Source organism: Caretta caretta, chromosome 6, assembly GCF_965140235.1.
Source record: "Caretta caretta isolate rCarCar2 chromosome 6, rCarCar1.hap1, whole genome shotgun sequence".
Taxonomy (NCBI): Eukaryota; Metazoa; Chordata; order Testudines; family Cheloniidae; genus Caretta; species Caretta caretta.
The window spans coordinates 34,936,728-34,963,551 of record NC_134211.1 but is presented as its reverse complement, the minus strand read 5'-3'; the positions used below and the strand labels follow the sequence as shown (position 1 = coordinate 34,963,551).

The 26,824-nt window shown below is 40.9% G+C and overlaps 1 protein-coding gene across 4 annotated transcripts in view; it reads left to right on the top strand.

The window, feature by feature from the left end:
• The window catches only part of GALNT18 (polypeptide N-acetylgalactosaminyltransferase 18), a 387,970-nt gene extending 363,981 nt beyond the window's left edge, over positions 1–23,989 (top strand). For all 4 annotated transcript variants that reach the window (XM_048854232.2, XM_048854233.2, XM_048854234.2 and 1 more), the window contains exon 11: positions 23,540–23,989. In XM_048854232.2, the coding sequence (XP_048710189.1) occupies positions 23,540–23,686 (147 nt within the window). In that variant the 3' untranslated portion in view covers positions 23,687–23,989. The remainder of the gene's footprint in view (positions 1–23,539) is intronic.
• The last annotated feature ends 2,835 nt before the right edge of the window (positions 23,990–26,824 follow it).

Below are 26,824 nucleotides of genomic sequence, written 5' to 3'. Positions count from 1 at the left end.
CCTGTGAACAACTGGGGGCTTCATTTTCCAGGGCTATTTTATTCTGTTCTGTTTCATATAAGTTATTATACCACACATCAGTGTTGTATCTGAGCGCTTTCCTGTAGTTCATTATGTAAGGTGACCAGACATCTGTCATATATTGTTGTTCTCTCCCCATGGAGAGAAGCATATGCAGTGGAATGTCTTGGTTTGGTAGGGTTTTCAGGGGGCTGTTTGTTTTTTGTTGTGTTTTAGTGTACCAGTTGCTATGTATTTATGTTAGAGAAGGCAAGATCAAAGAAATGTGCCAGGCACTTGGAGTGGAAGATGATGAGGTTTGTGATGTTCTTTAGCTCCTGGAGGAGCTGATTTCCCAGTCTTGCACTGCCCCGAGAAAGTTCTGTCAATCTGGCCTCTTTCATGAGCAGTCCAATTTCTAAGAATATAAGGGATAAAAGGAGTGGTCAAGAAGAAACTATAGTAACACATACAAATGTATTAACTTTCACAAGTGTAGGTAGTATAAGGAGTAATTTGATTTTTATTATACAGTATTAATTTTCTATTGATATGTGTATTGGGAAGTTTCAGGTTTAGTTGGAACATAAGAGTTTCAAATTATTCACAGTGTCAAGAAATTCTCCGAAGGTGATTTTTATCGTTAACATAATAATGCATTAATATTTTTAAACACGTGACTAAGATTTTCAAAAGTGCCTAGTGATTTTTGGGTGCCTCAGTTTTCAACACATTTAAGAAACCGATTTTCAGGAAGTGATGAGCATCATTCACCCTCTGGAATTGTGACCTGTTTAAAGTGTCTGGTTTTTGGCACTCAACAAGTAAGACACCCCAAATCACTAGTCAGTTTTGAAAATCTTGGCCCATGATATGTCCACAGTAAAATATTTTAAGATATACCATTTTTAAAATGTAATTTATGATGGCTTTGTTATCAACCAAATTATTATCTCAATTAGAAGGATGTAATTAGTGGATTTAGTGAAGTCAGTGGAGTTATTCTGGTTTTACATGAATGTAACTGATAGCAAAATTGCTCCCTCTGCCTCTCCATAGAAAGTCAGCTACCAGATTTTATTCTGGTTGAGCCTGTGTACCAAATATTCAAAGTTTCCTCTAAATATAGGCAAAACCTTTTGGCTTCTCATCATTTCATAGATGCTAAGTATCTTAAATATACAGCATGGGCCTCACAAATGTAAGGGGCTGAGCCTGATTCTTGTCTGTCTCACCCCAGTGTAAATCAAAAGTCACTACACTGAATTGACTTAGATTGGTATAGAACTGATGTGACGTGATAGGAAAATCTGTATCTAAAAATCATTTTAACATGTGGTCCTATATGTGAAAGTGATTGGATATAAACATTAGGAAAATTGGTGTGGGCTTTTTTTGTTTTGTTTTTGTTGCAAGACAAAAGTTCCTGGAGCACTCAAGTCATTCAAACTCTTATATGATGGGTATTTAATCATGATCCAGCTGATCTGACCTTCAGCTGATTTCCATACTAGTCCTCAGCTTTATAAATGTGCTAAATGCAGTGTGAGCTGATGAAGTGTAGGCGTCAGTGACACTCTTGCTCCCAAGGCTTCTTCGAGTGTTTATATCTGCAATTATGTCAAATTATGTAAATTAGCACTGAAAAGACTCACACAAGTGCGTAATGTTCACTAAGTTTATTGCTTAGAGTGTCTGTTAGGTGTTCTTCTAGGCAAATATTTTTCTGAAAGCACTGCTGTCTTGAACTGAAATAGTTTTTGTAGCTGTGCTGCGTCCAAGATATGGGAGATATGATGTGGGTGAGGGAATATCTTTTACTGGATCAACACCTTTATTGGACTCAGCCACCTTGTGTCTCTCACTGAAAGAGGTGAGCTGCTGTCAGACTTTTAAATACATATCGTCACTTTTCACTTAATCAGAAATAAATAGGGCCCTCTAGAAGAGCAATTAGCTATTACTGCAAATGGTAAGGAGTGGGAGGACAGAGACAAGAATGCTCATGTAGCAAGGTGGAAGAAACTTTATTAAACCATTATTTTAAACAAAATATCTACTAAAAGCAACCTGTCCTGGCAGCAGTGAACAAAGGGGAAAGCTATATAGCATCAAGTTGTCACCGACGACCTTCCTTTTCAACACTCAAATCCAAAGTATTCTAATATTTCCCAGGCCTATTTAGCTTGGATTATCACAGCCCTTCCAATGCCTAACCAAGGTCAGAGCCCCATTCAGACCACTGTATGAGGCAACCACCAGCGTCAGACAATGATCAGGAGTCATGCAAATCTAACCACCTTCTTCAGTGAAGGACGACTAATCCCCATTATAACCAATTGTTGTCCACCATTTGCGGAGGATACCAAACTGGGAGGGGTTGCAAGTGTTTTGGAGGATAGGATTATAATTCAAAATGATCTGGACAAACTGGAGAAATGGTCTGAAGTAAATAGGATGAAATTCAATAAGGACAAATGCAAAGTACTCCACTTAGGAAGGAACAATCAGTTGCACGCATACAAAATGGGAAATGACTGCCTAGGAAGGAATACTGCGGAAAGGGATCTGGGGGTCATAGTGGACCACAAGCTAAATATTAGTCAACAGTGTAACACTGTTTCAAAAAAAGCAAACATTATTCTGGGATGTATTAGCAGGAGTGTAGTAAGCAAGACATGAGAAGTAATTCTTACGCCCTACTCTAAACTGATTAGGCCTCAACTGGAGTATTGTGTCCAGTTCTGGGCGCCACATTTCAGGAAGGATGTGGACAAATTGGAGAAAGTCCAGAGAAGAGCAACAAAAATGATTAAAGGTCTAGAAAACATGACCGATGAGGGAAGATTGAAAACATTGGGTTTGTTTAGTTTGGAGAAGAGAAGACTGAGAGGGGACATAACAGTTTTCAAGTACATAAAAGGTTGTTACAAGGAGGAGGGAGAAAAAGTGTTCTTCTTAACCTCTGAGAACAGGACAAGAAGCAATGGGCTTAAATTGCAGCAAGGGCGGTTAAGGTTGGACATTAGGAAAAACTTCCTAACTCTCAGGGTGCTTAAGCATTGGAATAAATTACCTAGGGAGGTTGTGGAATCTCCATCATTGGAGATTTTTAAGAGCAGGTTTGGCAAACACCTGTCAGGGATGGTCTAGATAATACTTAGTCCTGCCATGAGTGTAGGGGACTGGACTAGATGATCTCTGGAGATCCCTTCCAGTCCTCTGATTCTATGATTATCACACCATTGTGCATGGTGTCAGACTGACAACTGTGTAGACAGTCAATTAGGTGATTCTTGGAGATACCCTCTGTAATGGATTCATTTGACATGAAAAGTGTTGGGGGAGCTTCACCTTGCCCCAGCCTTCTGCAGCAGAAATGAAGCCTACTCTTTGCATATTCTTTCCCAAAGTCTTGTGGAAGTGGCTTACTAGAGCCAGCATTACATCTTAGTACTGCTGATAAACAAGGGATGTATTTAAGGGGTGTGTGTGTCTGTGTATATATATATATATATGTTTATATGTTTAAAGGACCCTTTTAAAAGCTTCTTAATTAGTAGGTTTCAGCTTTTCTTATTCTGAAACTAAAATGAAAATCCAAATCCTTCAGGAATTGAAAAGAGAAACATTTCCCATCATTTAAAATAAAATAAAACCAATAAATAAGAACAACTTGTCTGAAGAGAGAAATTAAATTCCTCACTCCATATATAAAGGCCATAAAGAGGCCATGCCATACTGTTAATTCTGCCCCTCCAGCTTATCTAATGTTTTAGGCAGGACCAGTGCCAGGCTCAAGGGGTGTCATTAGGAGGAGGAACAGTTAACACCATGTTAGCACCAGGAGCACTAATACAGTGGTGACAGGATTGTGGAAGCTGCCATCTTTTAATTTTCACCTTTATTCAACCTCCCTGAATTGTTCTGTTAGGACCCAATCTCTTATTGAAGTCAGTGGGATTTTTTCCATTGGCTTCAATGGGCTTTGCATCAGGCCCTGGGAGATAATTTTAGGGTGGAGTGGGGTTCCTGTTGAGTTCAGTGGGCTGTCTGGGAACAGCTGAAAGCAGGACTTACCCTTCTGAAGTGGCACCACACGTTATATCTACGTTATTTATTCAGTATGTGCAGGAGCAGCATTTCACATAGCTATTAATTCCAAATTGAAAGCTTTCTAAAAGCACTATGGAAGTTTGTACTGTTCAGGTGAGCATTCCCACAAGCTCCTGGATACGTTATGCTGAACATACCCTCTCACGTATGTCCCTCTTTTTTAATGCAGATTTGAAACACCAGAATAGCTCTTATGGTAAATTGTTCATTACTTCCTCAACCTCCAGTGAGACTTCCCAAGTTCCTTGCATTCAGACACACCCGGGGACAGTTTTATATGGCAAGTGAACACCCTTCCTGTGGGTGAAAGTCACCTCTGCACAGAGGCTCCATGCATCACTTAAGCTCCCACCATTTATGGCTGGAAGAAATTAAGGGCTGGTCTACACTACACAGTTAGGTCAACATAAAATAGTTTGTCAACCTAATTATGTCAGCATCTACACTACAGCCTTCCTCCCACTGACATAAGTGCCCTACTACGACGATATGATAACTCCACCTCCAGAAGAGGTGTAAGGCTTATATTGGTGTAGTTAGGGCGATGCAGTGTCTGTAGACACTGTGTTGCTTACATCAGCGGTCTTGTCAATTTCACGGCAGGAGCTGTGAAATTGATAACAAAGCCCCCAGCTGGCCTGGAGAGCTGGGCAGCTGGACCCTGCTCCAAGCTGGGGTGAGAAATCCGGGGGTCTTCCCCCCACTCCCAGCTGGGAGCTGAGCTTCAGACCTTGCTTCCAACTGGGAGCCAGGCCAGAAGCTGGGGTGGCTTTGGACCTGACTCCCAGCTGGGAGCCCAGGGTGAGAAGCCTGAGCAGCCCCTCACCTGCTCCCTGCCGAGAGCCAGGCAGGGAGCCGGGGGTGGGGTGGCCAGAAGAGCAGCTGGACCCTGCTTCCCGGTGGTGAGAAGCCCTAGGCGGCTTCCCCTGGGGAACATGGCACAAGGCAGGAGGAGCCCACAGGGAGCCCAGGAGCTTGTGAGGCAGACAGGCTCGTGGCAGGGAGTTCCCAGCAGGCTCTCAGCTCCCCCCACTGACTCTCTTAGGTCACTGGAAGTGCTCCTGGTGAGAACACTCACCACCTACCCAAGGAGGGTAGTGTGGATATGCACCACCGCAGTAATTACTACTAGTATTAGTCAACTTAGGTTTGTAATGTAGACATACCCTTAGAAAGTGCGCTGTGGAAACAAACAGTCATTTATGCAGAGGCACATAGAGGACATACCACAGATGCCTTGCAACTCTCTCTCCTTCTGCCTGGCCAGCTGTTCCAGCAGTGCCCAAGGACCGGGAGAGAAAGCGGGACTGTGGTGCTGCTGTTACACTATTAGTAGTCCCTCAGCCACAGCACTGTATTCCTATACCCGATGGTGTCCGTCCACCCAGCCCAGAATCTAAAAAGCTGTTTATGGGAGTGTGTGGGACCCCTGTGCCCTCACCCACCAATAAGGGCAAGATGCCCTCCTCCTCCCACCCCAAAACCCAGAGACAGACCAGCTAAGCAAGACCTCCAGCAGTTCGGGGAACCTGCCAGCCTCAAGAACTAAGGAAGACCCATTCCCCAAATAATTACTGAGCTCACCACCGGGGAAAGTACCTGCTCCAACCCACTCAATCCTCCTACAGCCAGCCAGAAAGGGCAGGGCAACCTGCCTATCAGCACAGATACTGCTGTGAGAAACAGTTGCCAGAAAGGGGAGCTACCTAGAGGTGCCTAGTGGGGAGTCAAGAGGTACTTGGACCAAGGTTGAGGATGAAAAGGTTGCTGGATTTGGGAGGGGGCAAGTATGAAACAGTATTTTGCAGGAGGGAAGGGGTAAAGGATTAATGCACTGGGGGAAATGGAGGAAGTATTTTACTCAAAGAATAACTGTGAATTGCCAACCGAGGGTTGAGCATTTTTGAAGGTGTTCCATGTTGAAACATCACGTTCTATTGTTATCTTTGCTCTGTCAGCATAGGTGAGACCATAGGGCAGGAAGAGTCCCTACCTGGTAAGATCAACACTCGATATTAGCATCACAAGGGGAGGGGCTCAGCAGCGCACATGCCCAGAACAGCACCATGATGCTGGTATCTAGAGTTAATGTCACAGCACTGTTCTATGCATGCTCACAGTGTGGAATCCATCCCACCCATCTATGGTGTTTGTACTGATCATGGGAATACTGTGAAGCTTGTCACTTCTTTTGGAGAAGTGAGAGGAGGTCCAAACACTACCATCAGCACTGTTAAGAGCAAGTGATGTGAAATTAAAACCATTGTAAAATACTGCTGCAGTTAAGTGAGCAGGCAAATGAAGTTCCGTTCTTAAATATTTTAGCATTTTTCACCATGTTTCTCTATAGCTCATAATTGTTCCCTCGGAAAGTGCTGCCAGAGTGAAATACTGTTGTTCTCTCCCTGCTTTAACACTACAATGAAAATATAGTGTTATTAGAGGAAGCAGAGGGTTGGAGTTTATATTCTATATCTTTCCCATGGCTATATTTTGCATAGCTGGAGTTTATTGTAATGAAATGCTTTGTTCCTCAGGTGCAAAAAGAAGATATAGCATGGAAACTAGTGCATACTAATAAATAACGATTAAGGCTTATGCATTCTCCAGCTATAGATTGAATTTTGCAGCTACAGTAGATTTCATTAGAGGAAAACTAATATTACTGTGCTGTACAGTGTAGTCCATCTGAATGGAAAGGGATTTGCTGGGTGTAGCATTTTGGGATTATTCCCTATGTTTAAAATCTCAGCAGTTGGTAATCTTACTTTACTGAAACTACTGCTGCAGCACTTTGATCATTGTCTCTCACATTTAAGACTTTATATGACTAATATTTAGAATAAATAATCCCTTTCCACTGAGTAGAAGAAGAAGAAAAAATAGCAGAATGTAATGGGAGTCTGATCAAGGAAGAACATGACCCCCTTGACCTAGGCGGAGATGCAAAGGAAGCTTTGTGAGCAATCGGTATTAAGCTTTTAAAGAAAATACATGAGAATAGCAACAACTTGTAAAGTTAACTTCAGTGGTAGGTTTTTTTTTTGTTTTTGTTTCGTTTTTGAAAGCCCTCTGTGTTTTATAAGCACATCAGAATTCTGTCATTTCCTGATTGAATGCTTTGATATGCACTGTGCTTTATTGAAACGCTCTGTCTGATGGTTAGCATTGCTGCTTTGGGGCATGACTGTGTGGGCACAAAGTTCTTTGTCACAGCAAGCTTTCCAGACTTTAAAGAAAATAACTAAGTATTGAATTATCTTTTGTGCTGTCTTGGGAGCAAAGCTGTACACACAATCTGCTAACAAATGCAACTGTCACATGCTTAATTCCCCAAGTACCACACTGGGAATTTAGTTTTTTTTGAGGGGGGTGGGGGCGTGCAAAGGGAGAGGAAATTACTCATGCTCTTTGGTTGATACGAAGTAGTAGGTATATGTATATTTTATTTAAATAAGAAGTATTCTGTTTGGTTAGTTCCTGTCTCTTTTAATGGCTAGAATAGACTTAAAAAAATTAGGAAGCATTCATACCTCACTGCTGCTACAGATTTACTCCTTTGTAAAACAGTGCTTCTGAGGTACCCTTATTCACTGATCCTTAAATGGCTAAAGCCCACATTGTTACTACTCCAGCCTGTGAGCTGGAACAGGAACCTTAACTCCTGCATTTCACTTTTCTGAGGTGTTAAGGCCACTGCATCCACCAGCCCTTGGAGCTCTGTTACTGGGCTTAAACTCACTCTTACGTGGGTGAATTTCACCATTCTTATCCCAGTCCATTGTGAAGTGTTGCTGTGCACTGCTAAACAGTTGCCTGTTTCTATCTGAGAACCATTCCTCTACTCGGTGGAGTAATCCCTGTGCAGTATGTACTGTATGTAGGTCCAAATCCTGCCCCGGAATGCCTTCACATGATTTCAGTGGAGCTGCGTTCAGCATGCATCTGGGGGAAGAATTTGCCCTGCAACTTGCAGGACTTTTTGGAATCTTTCAGAATAAAAGTCACTAGATACATTATTGTATTATTACTTGTTAAGAATTTGGATTTGTACTGTCCCTTTAGCTCAAAAGGATCCCACACTCTCAAAATCTATTTAGGGAATGGGATATCTGCTGCTGCTGCTGTGAAATACAGCAGCTACACAACTACCCTCAGCAACACTGAACAACTGCTCAGTTCAGGAAGGGAAGGAGAATACTGCATTCATTTGAAACTGCAGGAGGAGTATAGACAGGCAGAACATAATTACCCAAAGTGGAATTCGGCCAGCTGATACCTGCAAAAAGGCTGAGGTGTTGTTTTTTTAATGACTGCAAATGGCCAGGACTCTAGTTTTAAATCTCAACCACAAGACAGCACCTCCAGAACCACAAGTGCCCCCGGACATCATGTTGATTTAGGTGGAAAGAGTGCTGCCTTCTGAATCATCACCACCTCTTTCTGCTGCCCCTAGCAGTTCTTTGCCTGTCTCTGATCCAAATACTAACCCAACTGGACCCTACTTATCCTTGGAACTAATAGGATCACTGCACTAGCTGTTCTAGTTAGAGGCAAGAAATTTTACCCACTGTACTACTTGCAGATGAGAAAGTGGTATTTAATGACACTCTCATCTTAGCTGAGCGTATGCCTCCCCTTATTGTGTGTGCAACTCACACAGTATTCCTTTTACATTGAATACTTGACCTTAAAATAGGTAGCTTAAAGTATTTGCAATTTCAGTCTTCTTAGCATATGTCTCATTAAGTACCTGTGATCGCTTCTTTGACAAGTTGTACTAAAGTGAATTACTTAGAAATATTTGTAAATCATCAAGTGTTCAGAATCTCTACTCCATGTACTCTTCACGTCACACATCTCAGTATGAAAGTATGAATGTGTACAATATTTTTGCTTAATGAAAAAAATCAATATTTATGGTAAGTGGCCTGAAATCTATGCAGTCCCTGTTTGGTAAAAACTTTTCATGATGGCAACCAAATGACATCTTAAATAATTTAAGTCTTGTACTTGGAGTAATTTTCGAGTAACAAGTTTTAATTTTCACAAATTACATGCAGAACTTACCATCTAGAAAGTTCTTGGTCAAATGCTGCAGTAAAAAGCACTTTTAGTTGGTGCATTTCAAGTCTTTTCCAGCATTTCACATTATGCAGCATTTATTCTCCTGAGGACTGTGTTTAAGCTCCAAAGATACTCATGTTGAATTCATTTAAAAGGAATTCAGTGCATTCCTCTGCTTTTCCTACAAAGCAGATATTCTATTTGCATATTTTAGCATATAATTTTCTATACCACTTTTAGTTTTACAAAGAAAATGTGTGTTCTAACCTCACGATGCTCTTAATTTTTGATAGACTAACTCTGATTTTCTGAGGTCCAGATAGGAGCACTCTGAAATTACATATGAAAATTTTTTTTATGAGGGTAAGGTGTTGTGTACTGTACAAGATCGGAATTGTCATTAAGCAGGTCTGTTTCTAATGGGATCCTGCAGGGTTTGGTTATCTGCCCTATGCTATTTATCAATGACCTGGAAGAAAACATAAAATTATCACTGATAAAGGTTTGCAGATGACACAAAAATTGGGAGAGTGGTAAATAATAAAGAGGACAGGTCACTGATTCAGAGCGATCTAGATCAGTTGGTAAACTGGATGAAAGCAAACAATATGCATTTTAATACCACTTAATGTAAATGCATACAGCTGGGAACAAAGAATGTAGGCCACACTTACAGGGAAGAAGTGATTCTGAAAAAGATTTAGGGGTAAGGTTGCCAACCATCTAGGAATTAAAGATTAATCTTTAATTAAAGATTATCATGTAATGAAACCGCTAGGAATACATCCAACCACAAATTGGTAACCCAATTTTGCAAGGGAGAGAGGGAGATTAAGCTGAAATGAGCTTCCCCCTTGACCCTGTGGCCAAAAGAGCTAATGCAGTCCTGGGGTGCATAAACAAGGGAATCTAAAGTAGTAGTAGAGAGGTTATTTTACCTCTTTATTTGGCACTGGTGCGACAACTGCTGGAATTCTGTGTCCAGTTCTGGAGCCCACAATTCAAGAAGGATATGGATAAATGGCAGTGGGTTCAGAGAAGAGCCATGAGAATGATTAGAAAACATGCCTTATAGTGATAGACTCAAGGAGCTTGATCTATTTCACTTAACAAAGAGACGGTCAAGGGATGTCTTGATTACAGTCTATAAATACCTACATGGGGAACAAATATTTAATAATGGGCTCTTCAGTCTAGCAGAGAAAGGTAGAACAAGACCCAATGACTGGAGGTTGAATCTAGACAAATTCAGACCGGAAATAAGATGTACATTTTGAACATCAAGAATAATTAACCATTGGAACAATTTACCAAGGGTCATGGTGGATTCTCCATCATTTATAATTTTAAAATCAAGATTAGATGTTTTTCTAAAATATATGCTCTAGGAACTATTTTGGGGAAGTTCTTTGGCCTGTATGATATGGGAGGTCAGACTAGATGATCACAGTGTTCTCTTCTGGCCTTAGAATCTAAGAGCCATAATATGATGGCTTTATTTAACATACTGATTTATAACACGTAGCCAATTCCAGTGGAGAGGGCATTGGACTGGGATTCAGAAGGCCTACTTTCTATTCCTGGTGTGTCTGTTGACTTGCTGTGTGACTTGAGCAAGTCACCTTTGTGCCTCCATTTCCCTATCTTCAAAATGGAGATACTGCCTACCCATTCTTTCAAGCACTTTAAGATCTGTGGATGGACAGCACTATTTAAGTGGCAATTATTATTATTAAGTATTCTGCCCTCACAAGCAAAATCAGAGCCAAATCATACTTCTGTTAAAGTTAGTGAAGGTTACGACATTGACTTTAGTCAAAGCAAGATTGACCTATAATGTATAACCACGGTTTGGCAAGTGAATGTGTCACAGCCTCATTTTTACCTGACAGTACTTTAGAATACAGGTTAAATTAAATCCTGGACTCTACAGACCGTTCAGGTGAGATTAAAGGATAATGTATACTTTAGCAACACAGGATTTCCCTTAACGAACCAGACAATTGGACCATCAAGTCTCATGTCCTGCCTCTGACAGTGGCCAATATATAATATATCAGAGAAAAGTGGAAATTCCCATAATTCATTTAGTAAATTGTACTAGGTTTACATTGAGATTAGGAGAAAATTCCTTTCCTGACATTATTGCCTGTCGGTGTATAGTTTTCTATGGTGACTGGAAACAAAAGTTTGGGATTTTTGACCATGATATCTAGTTATCCTAAAGTGGTTAGTGTAATTGCCCATGCTAGAGTGCACAGCTGGTCTGTGATGTTGGTCTAAATCCTTGTCCTTTTTGTTCAGATAGCATCAATTTGTATCTTTGTCTGTAGGAACTGGTTTGTTAGCCGCATATATGACGTTCCAAATAGTTCATTTTCTGGGTTAAAATGAGTCATATTACTTATGCAGACCTTATATCAAACATTCAGGTTGGAAGATGCAGACTAATTAAATCTAACAAAGAAAGGAAAAACAAATCTTGAATAACAGTGTTTTCCAGTGGAGCTATAAAGTAGTTTCTAGTAAGTCTAACAAAGAAGTAGAAATATTTTTTTCTACCCATAACAACTGCATCTTGGGAGTATTTTTTGAGAGGTCTTGCCATTTTATAAAGTAATGAGTATGTTCTGTAAGGAAAAGAAAGGACTTGTAACTTGGCTGGATTTTTTTTTAAATGGTGTTAAAACAAGAAGTGCTTGCTTTTTGTCAGACTGGTGAAGACCAATTAGTTACTCCCCGGATGTGGGATGGTTGAAATATCTCACTTTTGGAAACTCTAGACTTTTCATGCCACTGTAGATTCTTTACAGTAGTTTTCTTCATGTGTATTGGTATGTCAGTATTTTGATCATCTTGAAAACGGGCTAGTACTGTGCCTTTCGCTCTTTGCCTACAGCTAGAGCAAAAGATTTACATGAAAGCCGCAATCCTGCATTCTCTGCTTACCCAACCCTGGCCACAGTAAGAGTTTTGGGTGGCAGGAAAAGACCAAGGTGGGAACCCCCATAAATGCACGATCTACTATAAAACCAAACTCTGCCCGAAGCCTAGGAGCATGTGATTCATCACCCCATAGATCAGATCCATAATTTGTCTTGTCTGGCATCCTGCCTCTAGCAGTGCAATGGCTGATGTTTCAGGGAGATATGAAGCCCATCAATAAACACCTGTGCATTGTAATCCCATGGGAGGAAATTACCTTTTTCAACCTTGAGGTGCTCAGCTTATGTCTTGAAGCATGAGATCTGATTACCCATATCATTATCTTAATGTGCACACAGCTACACATTTTATCGGTGCTCATAAAATTAATCCAGCGTTTTTTTAAAATCCAGTCACAGTTACTGACTCAGTGACCTTGCATAACAGTGAATTCGATGGGTTTACTAAATAATGCATAAAATACAGTAGTTGTTCTAAATTTACAGCCCCTTAACTTCATCAGGTGTGTTTGTTCTACTGTTATAGGACAGGATACAGAGGAGAGACTCGCCAGGTTTCACTATTCCTTCATAGTTCTGATGATCTCAGTCAGATCCCCCTGCTTTTAATTTCCAGGCTAATAGATCTTAATTTTTTGTAATCCCTTATCAGTGTATCCAACCAAACTTCTAATCATCTTTGTTGCTCTTCTCTGGACCTCTTAATTCTCTGCTCCTGGTACTATACATCTTTCAATTCTCTGCTTTTTGTGATATCTTAGGACCAGCCCTAGCCTGGTTCAGTATTTTATATCCAACCTTACTGCTGAGCTATTTACAGGAGTCAGTTATACATAATTTTAGAATTAAAAAAAAATTTCTTCTGGGTTTTTCACAAAATGCATAAAGCAATCCCAGCCAATACATACCAGCCTTTTGGTATGTATTATACTCCTGCTTCTCTACACTAGCAACTAATTTGCCAGTGTGGTTCCTGAGGGTAGAATTTTCTCTCACACAGATTTTTCACACCCAAAAATGTCTCTTCACAAAACAGACTGATTTGACCTGGTAGGAGACCTGGGTATGGGGGCACTGTCTTGAAACTCTCGTTCTTTGGCCAGTTATGCTAAATCCCAAGGCATATGCACAGTCTTTTAGCATGCACCGGTGTCCTATTAACAAAAATCATGTAAAATTGCGTACCGTAAATATACCCTGGCTTCTACATTCGACTTCAGAGTATAGGGATTTCAGGTTACATCTGTAAAGCAGTTTGTGGCCAAAATACACACACATCCCATCACTTGATAACAGGATTTCTACATGTACCTCCTGTTCGCTACTACATTTAGGATGATAGGAGGTGAATTTTTAAGCAGAATGTAGGAAGTTGACTACAGTCACAATCCTCTTCAGTAATAAGGAACAAATTGAGAGAAATGTCATCATATATACTGCAGAGCATTCTTATTTTCACTCCTAAAATCTCTGCTGTGTTGTAACATACATGGATGTAATGGATGTAATGCTGTCAAAAAATGCAATCCAATTCACCGTACCTAACAGGTTCATTCATATAGCAAAGGCTAAAATATGTCATTCAGAACACCACCTATGGTCAGAAGATAGATGCTAGTCATTACCAAGTGCACAGGGGAGACCTGGCTTTGACTCTTGGACACTATCTCTTGCTATTGAGACAACTAGGATGGGGGTAGAGCCTAGCTTTTATAGAGGGTGTACTTAAGAAAATCAGCAGGTAAGTGGCTGCCAGAAAGAAAAGGTTACTTACATTGTAATCTTCAGTTTGAGTGTGAATGCCAGGTCTATATTTGGGTTGAAGATCTGCAATGAAAACTCCAGGCTGCTATCAGAAGTGGTGCTGATAAGTCACTAACCATTCTTCTCTTTGAATCAATACAGAACAAATTCTAAGGGTGGAGTGTACTGTTGTCGGTATTTTTTATAACTTGTCAAACCGAGTTCCTGTCCACTAGTGATCTAATGAAGACAAATGACGTCTTTTGAAAAAGAGGTGTTAGTCTCAATGATCTGGGTGATTTCCAATTTGGATAATTTCTCCCATCCTAAACTTCCAATGCAGTTACGTGGTTTTTCACCATTCCTGGTAGTAACATGCTCCTTTTTCTGTGAGCTCTTAAAGAGCTTCTGGGTCAGATTTACAAAGGTATGTAGGCACCTAACTGTAAAATCAATAAACTTGAAATAAATGGGAATTAGGTGCCAAATACTTTGGTGAATCTTTACCATTTTTGTTTTCGCCATAGTTAAGGTGTCTTTCAGTGGTGGGTTGAATTGATTCCACTGTGAGTTGGGAATATCCTGTATTACTGCTATTAAATAACAGTGCTTTGTAATCCTCTGGGATAAAGTTTGCTACATCAATCCAAGATATTATTGTTAGTCAGTCATACATTTGGTTTTCAGTTTTTGTCTTTTCTCTATATAATTTGATTTCCATTCTAATTAAGTTCTCTGTATGCTATTGCATTTCTCCTGCCAGGTTTAATTATCTTTATTTAAATACTTTAATTAACAGTTTTGTGTATTTCCAGATCCTGTAGCTTTAAGTATTACACAAATAATTTAAATGGCTGTGTTTAGAACCTAGACTATTCTGCATGCAAATAAAATATCTGGATTAAACAAAACAGTTAATGAGTGTGCACCCAATTTGTTTTTAAAACAGTTTTTGAATGTGCTAATAAAACTATATCATCTGACTTATTGCAATTGTTATAGTACAGATACTGCAACAGTGTAAACATACTGGATGGTGTAATAATGAGAAGTCAGTAAAAATCATATTTCCAAATAGTAATTCAAATTGCAGTGATGGAATGGTGTCTTTTTAAAAATGGGATATAGGAAGAGTATAACAATTGCTGAAATGATATCTACTTTGATTTGGAGAGGAAGTTTCATTTGTACAAGGCCACAGACTATGTGGGCAAATGAAAGACAGGCTGCCTTATCATGAAGGTTGGCTGGCATAGTAGAGCCCCAAATTTAGTTTAGTCCATTTCTAACAGGTACTGTGGGCCAGATTTATCCATTTTGTAGCTCTAATGAAGTCAGTGCCATTATACCAGCGATTCATGTAGATCAGTGTCAGAAAATAGTTAACACTCACATTCAGAAACAGAGCCTGATAAAGAGACCCCATTTACCTGCCTATCTGTAAATACCAAGTTTGTGTAGTTGGTTAGACCCCAAGAACATAAGAATGGCCATACTGGGCCAGACCAGTTGGCCCATGTAGCCCAATATCCTATCTTCCGACAGTGGCCTGTGCCAGAGGTTTCAGAGGGAGTGAGCAGAACAGGGCAATTTTTCAAGTGATCGCAACCCTTGTTGCCCAGCTTCTAGCAGTCAGAGGATTGGGGACACCCAGAACATGGGGTTGCATCCCTGACCACCTTGGCTACTAGCCCTTGCTGAACCTATTCTTCATGAACTTATCTAGTTCTTTTTTGAACCTAGTTATACTTTTGGCCTTTACAGCATCTCCTGACAAGTTCCACAGCTTGACTGTGCATTATGGGTCGAAGTACTTCCTTATGGTTGTTTTAAAACTGCTGCCTATTAATTTCATGTGGTGACTCTAGTTTGTGTGTTATGTGAAGGAGTAAATAACACACCATTCATGATTTTATAAACCTCTATCATACACACCTCCCAGTGTCCCTTTTCCAACCTGAACAGCCCCAATCTTTTAAATCTCTCCTCATACGGAAGCTGTTCCATACCCCTAATCATTTTTGTTGCCCTTCTCTGTACTTTCCCAATTCTAAATATATCTTTCTTGAGATGGGGTGACAAGAACTGCATGCAGTATTCAAGGTGTGGGAAAACCATGGATTTATATAGTGCATTGATATTTTCTGTCTTCTTATCTTTCTCATGGTTCCTAACATTCGATTAGCCTTTTTGACTGCTGCTGCACATTGAGCAGATGTTTTCAGAGAACTATTTATGATGACTTCAAGATCTCTTTCTTGGGAGGTAACAGATAATTTAGATCCCATCATTTTGTATGTAGAGTTCGGATTATGTTTTCCAATGTGCATTACTTTGCATTTATCAACCTTGAATTTCATCTGCCAATTTGCTGCCCAGTCACCCAGTTCTGTGAGGTTCCTTTGTGGTTTACTTTGGACTTAACTATCCTGAGTAATTTTGTATCATCTGCAATTTTTGCCACCTCACTGTTTACCCCTTTTTCCAGATCATTTATGAATATGTTGAATAGCACTGGTCCCAGTACAGATCCCCTGGGGGACACCACTATTTGCCTCCCTCCCTCCATTCTTCACTGGAGAGGACATGAGTGAGATTCCCATACCTGAGCCATTCTTTTCAGGTGACAAATCTGAGGAACTGTCCCAGATTGAGGTGGCAGTGGAGGAGATTTTGGAACAAATTTATTAATTAAATAGTATTAAGTCACTGGGACCAGATGATATTCACCCTAGAGTTCTGAAAGAACTCAGATATAAAATTGCAGAACTACTAACTGTAGTATGTAATCTGTCGCTTAAATCCATCTCTGTACCAGATGACTGGCAGATAGCTAATATGTGCTGATTTTTTAAAAAGGCTTCAGAGGTGTTCCTGGCAATTACAGGCTAGTAAAGCCTCACTTCAGTACCGGCAAACTGGTTGAAATTATAATAAAAAACAAAATTATCAGACATGTAGATGAACATGATATGGTGGGGAAGAGTCAACATGGTTTTGGAAAAGGAAATCATGCCTCACCAATCTATTAGAATCCTCTGTGGGATCAACAAACTTGGACAAGGTTGGTCCAGTGGATATAGTGTACTTGGACTTTCAGAAAACCTTTGATAAGGTCCTTCACTGAAGCAAAGCAGGTAGTCATAGGTAAGAGGAAAGGTCCTCTCATGGATCAGTAAAAGACAGGAAACAGAAACAGATAGTTTGAGCCTCTATTATGGTATTTTTATTTAGTTTTCATGATGCTTGGAGGTATTTCACTTTCTCGTTTTTGTGTAGTTCCATTTTTTGAAGTTAAATACTACTGTGTTGGGTTTCTTTGGTATTCCCCCCCACCCCCAACACACACACACAAGGATGTTAAATTTAATTACATTGTGGGTGCTGTTACCAAGTGGTTCAGCTATATGCACCTCTTCGACCAGATCCTGTGAACCACTTAGGACTAAATCAAGAATTCTCTCTCTCCTTGTGGATTCCAGGATTAGCTGCTCCAAGAAGCAATCATTAATGGTGTCTAGAAAATGTATCTCTGCATCCCATTGTGAGATGCCATATTCCCAGGCAATATAAGGATAGTTGAAAATCCCCATTATTATTGTGTTTTCTGTGTGTGTGACCTCTCTATTCTACCTGAGCATTTCACAATCATTCCCCACCATCCTGGTCAGTAGTATATTCCTTCTGCTATACTCTTATTATTCAGCTATGGAATTTCTATCCATAAGATTCTATGATACTGTTTGATTCGTTGAAGATTTTTTGAAATCTTTCACGTATAGTGCCACTCTCATACCCTCATCTAGCTAAATACAGAACATGCATATGAAATATTACATGCAGCACTAATGGGAGTGAAATGTATCTGGATTACTAATACCACTAAAATCAGTACTGAGAGATTAAGCACTTTCATGGAGAGTGGCAATTTAATCAAATGCTTTATTGAGGAAATTTGTTGTTCACATGAATTACAATTCATTGTGAAAGTTTGATTCCAAGGGCCCTAGACTGTTTCTCAAAGGAATAATTTAAACCCTGTGCTTCATTTGCTCTACTGCCAGTAGAGCTCCTGTTAACTGCTAGACCAAAGAATTGGCAACCCTGGTTAGTTGATTTAGACTTAAGAAGGACTTGAACAAAAAACTGGATCCTAATACCTCAGAATTTTGGCAGCCTTTGAAATGTGAATCCAAACTTGGCAACTGGACAACTTGTTGTTAATGAGCCGAACCAAAATTCTAAGTCCAAATTCTCCTCACCTTTGGGTTATTAGAGATCTGGATCTGAATTCAGCTCTGTGTTAGACTAAAACTAGCTGCCTTGTTTAGCTGCAGTTCGTTGCTGTAATGAGCAGACAACATCATTACAGCAAGAAACTGCAGCTGAACAAGGCAGAGAGCTTTTTCCAAAGCGATAGCATTAGAAATGGAGGGTTGTGCTTACTGCACTATCAAAATAAATGGGAGTTTTGCAGTTTAATTCGGTGACAGCAGGATTGAGCTCTAAATGTCTCACTGACTAATCAGCATCAGTGGTAGTAGCCACTTTTGAAGTTGGTAAAGGTTTAGTATTTACATTCCATGAGAATGAACCCATGAATGTGTGGGACATAGGTAAAGTCCATGTAGAAACAGAAGGTACTGCAGATCTCTGCAATGATAAAAGTCAGTTGCTGTAGATGAACATGACCAACAGGAATCAGAATCTGGAATAATCTGTTCCCCTGGGGAAGGGGACCAATAGGAGCAGGGAAAGGGGGCGGGGAAGGGGTGGAGTTGGGGCGGGGCCGGTGGCAGAGGGCACGAACCAGCGCCGGGGGAAGCAGCCTCTGGCTGCTATTATAAATTTGCCGCCCCTGCAAATTTGCCGCCCTAGGCCTAGGCCACACCGCTGGCATGTGGGGTTTGCAGAGTATATAAAATGACTCTCTGATGTTACAACACAAGCTTCTCACTATAGAAAAGCTAAAAGAGAAACCTATTATGTACAGATGGCATACAGTAAATGTAAACTCTAAAGGAAGACTATATTACAGCAGTTGTTCCCAACCTGGGGTACATGTACCCCTGGGGGTTCACAGAGGTCTTCCAGGGGGTACATTAACTCATCTAGGTGTTTGCTTAGTTTTACACCAGGCTACATAAAAAGCACTAGCAAAGTCAGTACAAACTAAAGTTTCATACAGTAACTTTTTTATACTGCTCTATGTACTATACCCTGGCATATAAGTACAATATTTATATTCCAATTGATTTATTTTATAATTATATGTTGAAACTAGTGCTGTGACACTATTGTATTTTTATGTCTGATTTTGTAAGCAAGTCATTTTTAAGTGAGGTGAAACTTGGGGGTACACAAGAGAAATCAGACTCCTGAAGGGGGTACAGTAGTCTGGAAAGGTTGAGAGCCACTGTTCTAACAGGTGGTGCTGGGGTGTGCTCAGCTCCTGATGAAGATTGTGATGGGAGGGGAGGATGCGGACAGAACTTGGCAGAAATATATTTATGTGAGATCTAAACCATGTAAAAGGTACCCAAAGGCTACAGCAATGCTTACACAATAACTGCTTTAATAAAGGCATTGATGATGAACAAAAACAGAGTAATACATTCTTTTTAGAAACATTCTCTTTTCCCAATTTGCTCTGATGTAAAATTTGACCTCCATTTAAGTGCCATTGGAGAGAAAAAGGCTAGGGAGCTCTGCTTGATAGGTTGCACAGCATGCTGCAGTTACTAGTAAATATCCCCCTTATGGGTAGTACTGGAGCTTGCTGGCTGAAACATTAAAAAAAAAAAACACACTGAAGTGGTGGTTAATATGAGGGAATTGAGCTGTTCCAGACAGCACAGATGCTTTTAGCGAGATGAGTTTTTCTACAAAATAGAAACATGAGGGTTCAAGTCTTGTTAGAAACAAAACAGCTCTGCTTCTGAGCCCTAGGGCACGTAGGCAGAGGACAATGGCTTAATCTCAGAGGGACAGCAACCACACAGGTCTGGCCCTATTGAGCAGGAATATGGAAGAAAATGACTCTGAAGCACAATAGGGTCAAGAGCAGGCTTTGTCTTAACTAAAGTGCCCTAGTGAAATAATCTAATTGATTTTTGTATGTGTCTAAAGGAGTGGTCAGTGTATTGTCTTAATGGTAGTGACAATGCACATACCATATGGTGCAAGGCCTGGAATAGACTGAGCTGTATAATTAATAAAAACAGATGAACTAAATAACTCCTGTGAGGACATGCTGAAAACCAATAAGAGAAGGAAGCCAAACCCAGGTCCTAGTAGCAAATGTATTTCCAAGTCATATCACTAATGAATGACTTTTGCAAGCTGTCATCTCCATTACTGTTTGGAACACTAAAGCCAAATGCAAGCAAAGGTGCCATTTTATTATATCCATAGGATGTTTACAACGACAACAAAAAGGCTATGAAACAGTCATGGCTCCACAAAAGGTTGCATTACAGTCTCCAGCTGAAGGAGGGCAAATTGTTGCCTAAATTCAATGTACATTTCAGCCTGCAACTGCTCCTCCAATCTCGCCAATTCAGAGGCAAAAACTCCAGCACCGAAGCTAATAGTTCCTTAGTTTCACATGTGAAAAAAGACGCTACGTTGCTCGAGGCTGGGGAGAGTTACTGCAGAGGAAGATGACAGACTTGCTGTCCAAATACCTAGAATTGGAATAAAGATAATTTGAGGGCAAGAAGTAGTTGAAAAGGGAATAGAAATAGTTGGGGAATCAATAAATCTAGCCTTCACTGTATGAATAAAAACATACTGAAAATGGTGGGGTTGAGGCCTGATGCTCCAGTAAGATGCAGAACATCTTTTGAGTGGGGGGGCAGGCACTAACTTCTCTCCAATGGCACGAACTTCTTAATGATTTTCATCTGTAATCCACACACTGGTGACATGGCATTAAAGCACAGCTGTCCCTGTGAAATCTGTCCTTTTAGAAACTGTTCATGTGGGTTTTCTATGCACAAACCTGAGTTCCATACTCATTTAACATACATAATGGACACCCTGTAATACAGTAGCTCTCAACCTTTCCAGATTACTGTACCCCTTTGAGGATTCTGATTTGTCTTGCATATCTCCACATTTCACCTCACTTAAAAATTAATTGCTTACAAAAATCAGACATAAAAATACAACACTGTCACAGCACACTATTACTGGAAAATTGCTTACTTTCTCATTTTTACCATATAATTATAAAATAAATCAATTGGGATATAAATATTGTACTTATATCTCAGTGTGTAGTACGTAGACCAATAAGTCATTGTCTGTATGAACTTTTAGTTGGTACTGACTTCGCTAGTGCTTTTTATGTAGCCTGTTGTAAAACTAGACAACTAGCTAGATTATTTGATGTACCCCCAGAAAACCTCTGCATACCCGTGGTTGGGAAACAGGTACCCCTGGTTGGGAATCACTGCATTAGGAGGCACTCAGGCCCGGATTCTCAAAGGTATTTAGGCAGCCAAATCCCATGGAAAATCTGAGCTTCGGTGCCCTGCAGGATTGGGCCCCTCAGGACTAAGTCATTCCATACATCCTTTTTATTTGTATTATAACGTCTGCTCCTTATCTTAGACGTTGAAGATAGTGAGCTTCCCCGTGTCAGAATAGGCCCACTTTTTTAATGTGAAAATGGCCATTTACTTGAAGCCCTTCGTGAAGGGCCTGATCCAAACCCCATTACATTCAATACAAAGACTCTTGTCGATTTCATTCAGCTTTGGATTGGGGCCAAAGTGACAGTTGGGGTGGGAGAGAGGCGCAAATGGCACAAAATTAAACATGGACCAGTTGCATGTGCCATTTCATACAACAACCGTGACGACTTTCAAACAGTTGTAGTGCTAAGGGAGCTCTGATCTCTCAGGGGACAGCCACCTGGAACTTCCATTATTCCTATTAATGGAAATCTCCCTTGCGCAGCAGTGGAGGCATATTAAGGCTGAATGCCAAGCACAGCAATCGGTGAAAATTGAATCTGAACTTCCCATCTAAGCCTTTCAGAAAGGATTTGTGGGAGCTCCTGATTTGAATTTAGTAGATTATACTAAAAATGGTCTCCCTTATTCAAGCCTAACCATATTTAAACCTCAGGGCTGTCAAACCTAATTATGTACCAAGAAAAGGGTTTTAACTGATGTTCATTTCTCAGAAAAAAAAAAAGTGCTTATTATGTATGACTGGAGTGAGCAGCGGTTATACGGACACATCCCGGCACCTGCCTGAATGGTGTAGAGTCATGTTCCAAATGGCATATTTTATTGCTGAAGAGCCCTTCCTGGGTAACACATCTCAGCATTTCTATCACATTTAAGTTAAAATCCTGGAGGTTATTATGGCGCACATCTGTGATACTGCAACTTTATAATGTGAAGCCCAACACAGGCTTTCAGCAAAATTAATGAGAGAAAACTAAATGTGAGGTTTTTTTTTAAAAAAAATCTCACTAGATTTTTGCCCTCTATTGTAAACAAATAACTGACATGTCTAGGAGCAGTTTCTGTACCTTAGCTGCATTAATCTGGGGCTAATGGCTTACACTCCAATCTTTGATTTTAAGACACCACCACTGGTAGCTCGTGGGCGTGCATGAGAGAAACTTTTTCTCCAGGTCACTGTGCTAATTACCTTGTAAACCTTGGAAGAATGGCATTGATACATAGCAATTATCATTGTTAAACCAAGGAGAAGAACAAATTGCACCCTGAATTGAAGGAAAACTAGTAATTTGTCATCTATCAACAATTAATCCCCTGGTAACTCTAACCCTAGCAATTTAGGGTCTGATCCTGCTCCTAGTGAAGTCAAAGAGAGCAGAATTAGGCCTTTAATTTGGCATATACAGGCTGCAAACTGAATACAGAATTGACACTGCATGTAAACTACATGTGATTAATTATGACATCACTAGATAGCCTAGCCATCATTTATAAACAACATTCTAGGCCTTGAGATCTGGCAAATGCAGGACGTGCTGGGTCAGATCCTTGGCTGTGTTAGAGCAGCTACCTGCTGCTCCAGTAACACAAAAGAGCGATGAAGCCTGAACGGGGCGGGGCTGAGTAGTACAGATCCATCTTGCTGGCTCTCCAGCATCCAGTTTATGGGGAATGGCCAGAATGCAGCTGTACTCCCTCCCCACCTCCTGGAACAGCTTGGGGCTGCTCTAAGGGCTTGTCCACGCTGGCACTTTACAGCGTTGCAACTTTCTTGCTCAGGGGAGTGAAAAAACACCCCCCTGAGTGCTGCAAGTTTCAGCGCTGTAAAGCATCAGTGTAGCTAGTGCCCCAGCACTGGGAGCCGCGCCCCTTGCTCTCTCCCCATGCTATGCCGCGACTACGCAGCCACGTTAAAGCGCTTTAACGTTGCTAGTGAAGACGTGCCCTGAATTGCTTCAAGGGCTGAACTAGCCCCTGGCTCACCCCAGGATGAAGGATCCGTAAAGGTGATTTAAAGCCACCTTCTCTCCCCAATCTAAGACTACAGTGCACCTCAGTCTGGCCTCTTCCACAGTAAATAATCATTCAAAGATGGACTCTTGGTTGCTAGTCTAACATGAAATATCACACATTAAAGACTTGGCATTAATCAAAACTGGTTTTATTTACTTATTTATTTTTAAACAGGGAGGTCCAATCCAGAACAGAAAATCCAAGCGTTGCCTGGAGTTACAGGAAAACAGTGACAACGAATTTGGATTTCAGCTGGTCCTTCAGAAATGCACTGGCCAACGCTGGTCTATAACAAATGTCCTGAAAAGCTTGTCGTCATAACTGATTCTAAGAAACTCTTAACACAGTCCTTTTGCTACTGTGTAGCAAATGTTGCAATGTTGCCTGCTGTACTGTATCTTTTCTTTCCCCCCTTTGATTCTTTTTTGCAAGTGTGTGGAAATCAGGTTTGTGGGCTGAAGATACAGACTTTTTTCATAATGACATTTTCATGGCGTTTCTAGAGATGCTGAATGACGGGTGATGGTAGGTTATCCTAAAATATTTTGCAAATGTAAATAGGGAACAAATGGAGAATATTTATAACTCTGACAATAAAATTTTATTGATTTAAAAAAAAACCAATTCCACTGCCTCTGTCTTTTTTGGGGATCAGTTTGAAAACAAGTCAGTCTGAAGGTTTTCATTGGTTAGGGCCTCATCCTGGCAAGAGGCTGAGCACCCTCAACTCCAAGGATGAAATCCTGGCCCCACTGAAGTCAATGGGTGCTTTGCCAATGGGGCTGGGATTTCACCCCTAATGACTTCTTGAGAGTGAAGGATTCTCAGTGTCACACTGAATCAGATCCTGTCAAGGTCACAGGTGAATGCAGTCAGGCACTATCCAGTGGTTCTGAAGCAAGTGAAGCTGGGTTACACCCATTCTATAGTAATCGGTAATATTTGCTTCCCTGCATTCTTATGAAATCGACTTTATAAAAACGAAAAGTAGCCTTGCATCAAAGTGTTCATTTTAATTTAAAAGTCAGATGATACTTTTGCACTGCAACAGGGTGGCAGGGAAGGAGACATGTTGTTCTCTATTCAAAATGTACATCACTACTAAGGTGGCACCAGTGTCATAAACATTAATGATTATGCCTTAGGGTTTCTCTGGGTAAATGAAGTAATGGCTGGAGACTTATGGGATTACTATAAACTGGACTGCGAGTCAAACAGTACATTTAAAGCTAAGCTGCTGCTTGTGACATCTGTAATTTTCTTGCTCCTTCAGGGAGGCTCTGTTTTTTCTTAGGAAGGATGGTGGGGCAAAGCACTAGAAGAAAGACTTAAAGTGCTGCAAGAGAAGGCAGAGTCACAACAGGGATCAATTCATGTTCCCGTCTTGTTAACATGGTTCAAAATAATGCAGAGATAATGTGGCCTCCTCATCTGAGAGCGCATGCAAACTGGTGCAATTCTACAGTGCAAAAGGAGTTGGGAAGGCTGGAGAGGGAGGATGGAATTTTCAAAGCATTCAGCATTGACCTAACTCCGCTTCCCGTGGGAGTTTCCCCGTCAGATTCAATGGGAGCAGATGCAGGCCTGCACTGACCACTCTTGAAAACCCTGTGAAATGCCACTGGTTGGAAGCTCCCTGCAGGAGTTACACAGGGAAAGGTTGGGGAAGGAAGGATGCACCAGGGGAGCGGAAGGGACAGTGCTGGAGGGTCAGCAACCTGGATCCTTTGTTCCGTCCCAGACATAGACAGTGTCTATGGCCCATGGAGTCCTCTTCAGCACTGAGACTGCTGTAGCAGCTGCACTCTAGCCAATGGCACGGTTTTTCCTCTCCCACTTCTCCCTCCCCTAAGACAGGTTATTCAGACCACATGGGGTTGATGATTTTGGGTAATGGCAAAGTAGCAGCGGCAGTGGGAAATGAGAACTCTCTTAATATAGAGTTTGTCTTTTTACACTGTTTTCCCCTTAGAGTGTAGTTTGGTTTTACTTCCTACCTCGCCTTACCCCTCCTTGACACGTGGGCAGAGTAGACCAGTGTTTAGACATGGGACCAGATGCCAGGACACTCTTCGTAATGCTGTCAATGACTCCGTGAATTTGGAAAGTCATGGAAGCAAAATTTGGCCACCGTTGTCAATGGCAAGACTCTAGCAGCCAAGATTTCCATTTATGCTGCTGCTGCTGTTTTTGCAGGTTACCTGTGTGGAGCGCTGAAGAGAATCTCTAGCACCACTACTGCCCCCTGCAGCCTCTGCTGTGCCAGAGGTACCCACATTGCCCCCCACGCTGGTTTCTTTAGAGACACGGCAGAAGTAAGACTATAGCAACATACTAACCGGTACCACCATTGGGCAGCTCCTTCCCTTGTGGGGCATGCTAATACTCTTCTAAATGGCCACTAAAGCACAGTCCTGAGTATATCTCCTTAGTCCAATGTGAGGCATCTTTCTGTGGCCAGCAGCTTCCTCTGCAGCACTGAGATGTTGTCCAATATAGCCACAAAATAATATCACAGCCAGTCACTTGGAAGCAGCCACTACAGTTCACTGTAACACCAATGCTTTCAGGATAACCTTTTTTTAAAATGCGCATCGTTTTCTTTTTTAAAAAATCTGCTTCTTTCACTGATTCTTTTGTCTCAGCCCAGATGTTAATTTTTTTTCCAGTTGATGGAAAGGAGGTGTGAGGAAGTACCTGCAACCCCTTTTCTGTTATCAGCATGAAAAATATACACTTTTGCAGCATTAAGACACGTTTCTCACCAACAACAGGAAAACTGCTGAATTCAAAAATGGCAAATAGCCTTTGGGCCTGGGTGGAGGGAGAAACAACAAAAATCAAATAATAAGGAATTGGAAGAATATCGCTAACTGACACACAGCGTAATACACCCAAAAATGGCAAGTATCAGGGGGTAGCCGTGTTACTCTGTAGCCACAAAAACAAGGAGGAGTCCGGTGGCACCTTAAAGACTAACAGATTTATTGGGGCATAAGCTTTCGTGGGTAAAAAACCCACTTCTTCAGATGCATGGAGTGAAAATTACAGATGCAGGCGTTATTACACATGAAGAGAAGGGAGTGACCTTACAAAAAATGCCAGTTGCTTTCTACCTTCCAAATAACTGCTGCCCTTATCAACTGCTTTTTGATAAACGTGCTGCTCTCTCGCTAACCTGTCTTTCCAGAAAATGTCTCCCCCCCTCCCCCCGAAAGTGTGAATTTGCCTTTTTCTTACTGCATTCACCTAAGTGAGGTGTGAAATGTCCTTCCGCCTGTAGCAATTGGGCATTCACATCCATGTTGTGTGGGGGAAGCAGAGGAAGGGGCTATTTGTTGGCATTAGTTGGGAACTCACTGAGTGATTACTGATCTTTTTGTTTGCTTTTGGTTTTCTATAGAGGTGAATTACCTCTCCTTTATTATTCTATTTGCTCCCTTTTTATTATAGTGTTTG